Source organism: Phoenix dactylifera, chromosome 8 (genome assembly GCF_009389715.1).
Source record: "Phoenix dactylifera cultivar Barhee BC4 chromosome 8, palm_55x_up_171113_PBpolish2nd_filt_p, whole genome shotgun sequence".
Taxonomy (NCBI): domain Eukaryota; kingdom Viridiplantae; phylum Streptophyta; class Magnoliopsida; order Arecales; family Arecaceae; genus Phoenix; species Phoenix dactylifera.
The window spans coordinates 13,059,800-13,068,339 of record NC_052399.1 but is presented as its reverse complement, the minus strand read 5'-3'; the positions used below and the strand labels follow the sequence as shown (position 1 = coordinate 13,068,339).

The following is an 8,540-nucleotide window of genomic DNA, read 5'->3' as shown; positions in this document are numbered from 1 at the left end:
TCTCCCCCTACGTCGACGCCTTCATCCCTAACGGCTACCACCACCTCCTCGACGTCCTTTCCGGCTCCGCCACCTACTGCAACCTCAAGGACCCTCGCCTCTGCACCACCGCCTTCGTCAACCTCGCCTTCGTTCTCCACACCGCCATTGCTACCGGAGATCATAACAGTGTCTTCTACAGGGTGGGAAGGCAGCGGAACGTAGGACTCGAGGGAATAATTGACTTGGAAACCGGTTAATATAAATTTTCTTATACAACCATTGACTAAAATGATTCCCCACTATTTGAAAGAAAATATAAAACTTCATCCAAAAAAGGAAAATATATAAAAAAAACTGCAATAAGACCCATGTGAAAAAACTTCGGGAATAAAATTTCCTTAATAAATTAAAAATACGTCACACCAAGATAAATTTATTCTAAACTTTTATAATTTGATTATTTAAAATTCTATACTTATTTTTTTGAAAGTATTTGGTTAACGACATTATTCACCGTCACAATCAAGTAATGCATCACCACTGCCACGAATTCATGCCATGGCGACCACCACCTCCAACCAAAGTCACTGCCACCGCTATAAACAAGGCCACCACCATCACAAACAAGGACGGTAATCCAACCATGCACGACCTGTGATAGCGAGATACATAACAACACGGTGTTGGACCCAACTGTAGATAGTCAATTCCGGATTGAAACGGATAAGACGAAACAGGAATTATCGGATAGAAGAGCGGTGTGCAAATATTTCCCTTGTCTAAAAAAACCCGCAAAGGCATGCAAACGCGGTGCATTCCCCTACTACATCATCAAATTTACAAACAACAGCCCCTCGGGATTTTTTTTAAAAAAAAACACCTACTTTTTGGCCTTCCTCGCAGGGGCCTTCTTCGACGGAGGCTTCGCGGCGGGCTTCCCGGCTTTCGCCTTCTTCGGGGCCGCCTTGGCTGCGGCGGCCTTCTTCGGGACGGCTGCAGGCTTCGCCGGCGAGGCGGCCTTCTTCCCGGGCGTGTCCTTGGCAGAGGTCTTCGCCGCCTTCGCCGACCGGGTTTTCGCCTTCGCCTTCGCCTTCGCTACCTTCGCCGCAGGCTTAGGCTTCGGCTTCGGCTTCGGCTTCGGCTTGGCCGCGGCAGCTTTGGGCTTGACCGCGGCAGCTCTGGGCTTGGCCGCGCCCGTCGCCTTCGGCTTCGGCTTCGCATCCGCCGCCAGCCTCGTCCTCGTCTTGGGCTTCGCTGCCGCAGCAGTCTTGGGCTTGGGCTTGGGCTTCGGCTTGGCCGCCGCGATGGGCTTGGGCTTGGGTTTCACTTTGGTCTTCGCCGGAGCGGGAGCGGGGACGGGCCTCGCCGGAGCTCGAGAGCGAGAGGGCGAGAGCTTGTAAGAGTTTTTGATCTTGGTGAGCTTGCCGCTGGCGGTGAGCTTCTTCAGCTGGAGGAGGAGAAGCTTGCGGAACGTGGGGGGGAGGTGGGCCTTGTGCTTGTCTTCAATAAACTTGGTGATCGCGTACTGGCTCGATCCAGTCCTCTCCTTCAGCGACGTGATCGCCTCTCCGATCATCTAGTGTTTCAAAACAAAATCAAGTGATCAGATCCATGGAAACCGACAGGAAGAGGCGAATTAGGGATCGAAATGGGCGAGAACTCACCTCGATGTAAGGGGGGTGGGCAGGAGGAGATCGGGGCTTCCTGGGAGCGGAAGGCTTCTTAGCCTTGGGCTCTTTGGCCTTCTTCGGCTTGGCCGTCGCCTTGGTCGGGGTATCCTCCGCCTTGGGCTCCGCAGGCGCTGGATCCTGGACCTTCTCCTCCACCACCTCCAGCGTGGTCTCCTCTCCAGCCATGGCTACACGTTGGAGAGCAAACGAGACGAGAAAGAAGAATTAGGGTTAGGTTTTGGGAAGAGAGAGAGGCTGAGGGGAGGCTAAGGGACAGCAGGAGGTGGAGCGTGCTTTGGCAAACGAGAACCGACGAGCGGATTTAAATACGGACCGATGGCGAAAACGGGAGACGAGAAGTAAGCGTTGATTGGTCTGCCACCACTACACTCGGATCATTACCCTTATAGTTTCAAATATGGAACGTTGGATCATATGGCTATCGACGGTTGAGATAGGTTGAGTGCGAGCACTGAGATGGAGGGCTGAGGGGAGGCAGGGGTATGAGGTAGGATGGGGTGTGCTTTCCCTCTCTCTTTTTCTGGGTATAACTTAAGTTGTAGTTGATGAAATTTAGTGAGGTTGAAAACATTTTGAAGCACTGGAGCTTAGCTTTCGAATGAATATGATATCATTCAATTCGGTGTAGTGGTTTGAGAGAATTTAAGCTTTAAATCTACATTGGTTGTGCACAAGGTTTTGTTTGACCTTTGTCAATTTTCTAGCCTCTCAATGAAAGATTGGGCAATTTGATCAAATTTTTTTGATTGGATCTGATTGTAGCCAAATAGAGGGATCCATGTAATTTGGAATCATGGAAATTTGATACGAAATGAATGAGTAATGATCGATCAAAAGTCATACAGCTGAAACACATTTACGCGATGGTTTGTCATAATCAATATCCAACTTTGTTTCAAGTAAACAATTAGCTGAATAATTTTAAATGGTATTATAACTTTCACAAATAATCTAAAGATATTGTGTAGTAACAGAACGCATGCTATTAAGAGGGAAATTATTTGATTACTATTTAGCTTTATACATTATTTTCCATCAATACACATAAGACATCATAAAAGATAACAACTAAATAAGTTGCACTTGTCCTATAAAAAATTTTAGACTATCTTATAAGCATTTATGTGTAAATTAGAAACTATCTTGTCATTGAAATTCAGAAATCACCATATTCAATAGTAGTAATAATCATGCCTTTTCAATATACTAATCAAAGTGTTGTGTTATGGAACAAGAAAGAAAGGCACGTAAAAAGAATTTGCTTTAGTTATCATCGGAGAAAACTCATAAGCTACTCCAAGTATGAAAATATAATTGTGAAAAGATGAATAAAAACAATGATAATCTACACAACCAATTTGGTTTTATGCTTGAAAGCTTAACCGTAGTTGATCATGACAACTATTCAAATATAAATCAGAGTCAACATAGTTGATTTATAACTGTCATTGGAGAACACCCACCTTGCCTTTGAAGAATTTGATTTGATCCTTTATCTATACACTAGGTAAAAATACCACCAAGTTGATGTCTTCTAGAGATATAACTAGGCCATAGGAAATTGCTTTTCTCAAACTAGAAGGCAATAGATCACTATAAGTTTTGTGCATTTATATGATATAAGATCGACCAAAAGGTGGTAGTAGTTTGAGTATCACGACTTGTAGTTTAAGATGGAGAATAAGAAAGAAAGGCATATAAAAAGAATTTGCTTTAGTTATCATCGAAGAAAACTCACAAGCCACTCTAATAATGAAAATGTAGAAAAGATGAATAAAAACAATGATAATCTACACAATCAATTTGGTTTTATGCTTGAAAGTTAAACCATAGTTGATCATGACAACTATTCAAATATAATTTTAGTCAACATAGTTGATTTATAACTGTCATTGGAGCCCAAAGATTGAGAACATACACCTTGCCTTTGAAGAATTTGAGTTGATCCTTTACCAATACACTAGGTAAAAATACCACCAAGCTGATGTCTTCTGGAGATATAACTAGGCCATAGGAAATTGCTTTTCTCAAACTAGAAGGCAATAGATTACTATAAGTTTTGTGCATTTATGTGATATAAGATCGACCAAAAGGTAGTAGTAGTTTTAAGTATCACGACTTATAGTTTAAGATGGGGGATATCAGAGTCACAAAGCAAGTAATACAACCAAATATATTCACGGGCATCCATGACTATGGCCATATACTTTCCTTAATGCGAAGAGCAAGATATTTATTTTTTTTCTTTTTCTTTGTATTTCTATGATAAGTGCTAAATAATGCATAAATTAATCTCTTACTCATAGCACTTATCATTATTTTTATGCACATATTTTAAATTTAAACATGAGAAAATGTGTTCCCCTTCATCATTATATTATTAAAAATAATTCGAGTTTGCTTGATTTTATTGGCCGAGTCTAATGTATGCAGGTCGAGTCAAACTCTTTTAGGATGACCCCTGAACCTAAATCGCATGGATCCCACGAATCGGATCCTCTCAGATTCTGATTCAACCATTCATCCCAACTTCCCTGTTTCTTTCCTAAACATTCGGCCCAACAAACCTCCCCTGTTCACGCCTTTCCGAGTCCATCCCATGTCTACATCTATGAATTAACTCCTTCGCTTCATATCTCAGCCACTCGCATTCAATCTCTTCACGCGTTCACCCATTAGAACAATTCGCTCTCATCCCATGTGCATGCCGTTCAGGTCCACGAATAGAGTTGGGCCCTCAAGACAGAGCCATCCTCCCAACCAATCAGAGTCAACCTCAATTTCATTTCTTAGCACGTGCCATCCCAAACAACTCATTTTCATGAATCCGAACAAGTCTCTCTCCTTCACTCCCACGTACCGAGATACTCTGCATATTATTCCCTCCCTTCCGAATCCAAAGAACAGAGTCTCCCACGTATTCCTCTTCTTCCGCTAGCTCCCAGCCTTCCCGTTCTTATCCACGGACGAGTTCACACGTTTCTTTTCCTTGCTTCGGAGCAGAGCCAAGATCCATCCAAACATAATCCCAACTGCATCATCCCCTGATCCACTCTTATCCCAGCATTTCCAGCCAATTTCCAAACTCTTTAGCATCATCTTCAGTGCCTCAAACATCCTGAATCAAGTTTGGATTAGCCTTGATCCTTCCAGATCCTCTCATTCCGGATCAACTCCATTTTCATCCCTCATCATCCACAGCTGTCCAGCCTTCATCCCGTTTGCAATTAGCCACTCAAAATCCCGCATCCAAGACAATCCAGCCTTTCGAATTCCTCCCAGCTTCCGATCTTTTCTCCCAGTGGAACAGAGTTCAGCCAAGGGATGAGCACCAAAACCCAGCAAAATCTCAGCATCCGCTGCACCCATTCTCTTCGTCCGGATTGATTCAAGCCAATTCCAGCGGCAGCTTCTTCCGGATCATCTCCTAGCCATCCACGTTGCATTCTTATCTCCTGCTTCGGAACAGAGTCCCAGCGTCCCACACTTGTTCCAACCGTCCGAGATCCTCTCCACGTCCACTCGCGAAGGATTCTCCCAGCATTTCGCGTCTTCCGCACATGCCACGGCCAGCCAGGATTCAACGCCATCCTCCTGAGCTTCACGGACCAGCAGACTCAGCATCCATCTTCTCTTCATCACGGATCAAAGCCACAACATCTTCCGGATCATTTCACATCCATGGATCCTAGGCGTTCGTTCCCAGCATCCCGAGCCTCACGGATTTCCCTGTTTCGGGACCACTTCTAGCCAAATCCAGCGGACAGCCGAGTTCAAGCTTTCCAGCATCCGGATAGGCTTCATCTCCCTTTGATTCAAGCATTCATTCTCAGCATCCCAAACTTCCCTCCTTTGCGATCAAGCATCCACATCTCTACTCCTTCCGGATCACTTCCAGCCGTTTACAGATCACGCGTTTCCTCCGCATCCCAGCAACTGCACCCCGCTTCTTTTCCGCAACCAGCTCTTATCTCCAAGACTTTGCATGCATCCCGTGTCTTATCTTCCCACTCGCAACAACCACGTGAGGCAAAACCGGGGATGCCGAGCCGATAAAAGGAGGAGAGTTCTCCTCCTTGGGAATTCATTCAGGGGGATCCATCTGTTCTCATCCATTAATTCTTTTATTCAGGGAGTCCCACGGAAGACAAAGAAGGAAGGAGAGAATCAGAGAAGAGAGGAAGAGAAGAAGAGATGCAAGCTTCCTGCGCTGCTGCCGTCCACCACTGCATACAAGCCTAAGCTCTTCACTAGGGCAGGATGAAGCCCTAACAAAGGCGGCAACGGTTCTTGTATTTTTATTATTTAGTTCTTGGAATTGTATGAACTTATTTTGATCTAAATAAATATCTTTTATCTCATATTTGAATTCTGTGATTTTAAGTATGATGTTTATACAATTGTTCTACATGATCAGTAAATGTAAGATAGTCCATGCTTAAGAAAGATGCGGTGTGCTGCCACCTTAGATTAGGGTAAATATTTCATGCTAACTGAAGATGGACTATGCCTAAATTACTTTGGTGAAATTTTATTCGAATGCTTATTAGGCTTGTAGCCAATTTGCATAAAAATCCAAGAATGAAATAAAATATAATTAACCATTGTTGCTAAGTTAGTGGTGAATTCCTTGCCCTAGGTTCTTCTACTTATATCACTTTCAATTGGATTTCTTATTAAATTGTTTAGTTTAATTTTCTTCACAAACTCTTCTTTTCACATTTTTAAGAAAACAACTATACCCCAATCTCTGTGGATCGATACCCACAATTACTATCATGCAAGATACGTGCTATTGCATGGTCTTTAAAGTTGACTATCACTCTATCTTTCAAGATGTAGAACTTGATCCAAGTAGAATGTAATATCTTACTTAAACTCTTACATACTGTGAGTAGTTAATGAATAGTAAACTTTTTATCCAAGAGATTCCATTATATATCTCGATAAATGAAGAGTAACTTCCATATGTGGGTTATAAGGCTAGTGCCTAAATTGACATAATCAAATTTTCACTATTTGGTCAAGGTCATAGTAAGATAAATTAATTGGCCCACTAATTAGTAATAAGTGAAAGGATCCATTAGAATATTGCATTAAGATTTCATTCCACTAAAAATATTTAGTCATGAAAGCACTAGCAAGAGTAGAATGATAAAGAATATCAAAATTATATTTATGTTAATTGAAATATATACCTTGCTTAGGGCAAGCAATCATAATGTCAAGTGAATTTTTAAGCTAGCCATGACTTTTTTTGCAGAAGCACTGGTAGAGAATTGCTTGAATGAAATTGAGAAGGACTATTTCCAGTAATAGTGACTTATCAATAAATACGAAGACAAGAATAGAAGTGTCATTCTTATGCATAGAAAACAATGAATAATTTGTTAGATGTATGCCCTAGAAGCCAATTTGGCTGACACATTGTTGATTCTAGGGACATAATTTTGTACTTGACTATTTATTATTGAATAAATAAAAGGCATCTTTTTCATTCATATTGTTTATGTGTCTATGAATCGTCCAAGAAATTAATAAGATGATGATACATATTCTCAAGAGTTGAGAATTTGAGCCATGTATCATTGGTGATTAATTTCTAAATGCTCCTGATCAAAGGATCATCACGAGGACGGTGATCGATCCGATCAGTGCACAGATCACTCTCCTTCTGGATGGACGAGACTTGAGTCCACAGTGTAGGGACACTGAAGTGATAGTGCAGGTGCTTGTTAGAGAACAAGGGTACTGAGCGTGACCAATACAAGAAGTCACTTGGATGTCTATCCACTCGTCAGTGACTTGCTTGATGTTGCAGTAGTGTGACTGGTCCTTTGACCTGCGGTGCTTCGGCTACTCACAGTGAGGTTATTGTAGTTTGACTGCACACATACATGGTCTCTAGCCATATGGGTCCATGCAGTGTAGATTGGCTGCAGTAGGTTCACTGTAGGAGTAGGGTATGCACCTATAAGGAATCTATCGACCTTGATAGAAGAGGAGTGATCCTATGTGATTTGTTAGACTGAGTTCTAAGACCTTGGCCAGGGCAGTAATATAAAGTGGAAAAAGAGTTTTCCACTATCGAACTCAAGTCGAATAAATCTTGACATATGACAGACAATGGGGTTTGACGAGTTGTCCATGACCTCCGTCCTATAGGGATCCACGATAGTAGGACTGTATCACATGTTAACTGCACCTAGAGGTTCATCATTCCATTCTGCTGGGTAGCCACTACATGCTGCTAGGTGTCACTGGTGGATGGTGGGACTCATAGGGATTATCTTGATGATCGATAAACCCTAATGAGTTGAGTTGGAATCGTTCCAACCCATTGAAAGGAGTTTTCAATGATATAGTGATAGAGATCACAATATATCTCACTACCAGTCAGAATAGAACCTATGGGGTCACACACACTAGAAGTATTGACCGATCTGATGGTTGAAATCGTGATTAGGAATCACAAGTAATCAATTTGATTGATAAGAAGTTGAAGAAGGAACAAAGGGAATTAATTAATTGGACTTAAACACAAATCCTACTTCGGGTAGGATTCCTAGAGTCCTAATTGGATTAGGACTAGGAATCCTAGTTGAAGAGGACTGGGATTCCTATTTGGAATAGGATTCCTACAATCCTAATGAGATTAGGAATTTTGAATTGGATTCCTACTTGGAGTAGGATTCCTAGAAATCCTAATTGGATTAGGACTTCGGATTCAAATGGAGTCCTAATTGGATTAGGACTAAAATTAAACAAATCCTAATTAGATTAGGATTCCTTAAGTCCTAATTAATTATTAATCTAATGAATCAACATGACTCCTAATTGGATTAGGATTGAAGAGTTCAATTGAGT

At 42.0% G+C, this 8,540-nt stretch overlaps 1 protein-coding gene across 1 annotated transcript; it reads right to left on the bottom strand.

Moving 5' to 3' along the window:
* Positions 1-665: 665 nt before the first annotated feature.
* On the bottom strand, positions 666-1,968 carry LOC103723452 (histone H1-like). The gene is made up of 2 exons (XM_008814361.4): positions 1,647-1,968; positions 666-1,558 (listed from the first exon to the last, which is right to left on the bottom strand). Exons 1-2 carry the CDS (start codon positions 1,836-1,838, stop codon positions 863-865), a joined length of 888 nt encoding a protein of 295 aa, XP_008812583.2. The 5' UTR covers positions 1,839-1,968; the 3' UTR covers positions 666-862.
* Between the last annotated feature and the right edge of the window lie 6,572 nt (positions 1,969-8,540).

Coding starts and splice junctions, on each gene's coding strand:
- LOC103723452 (XM_008814361.4), bottom strand. CDS start 1,838: ATGGCTGGAGAGGAGACCACGCTGGAGGTGGTGGAGGAGAAGGTCCAG. Junction 1,559..1,646: donor CCCACCCCCCTTACATCGAG/GTGAGTTCTCGC, acceptor TTGAAACACTAG/ATGATCGGAGAGGCGATCAC.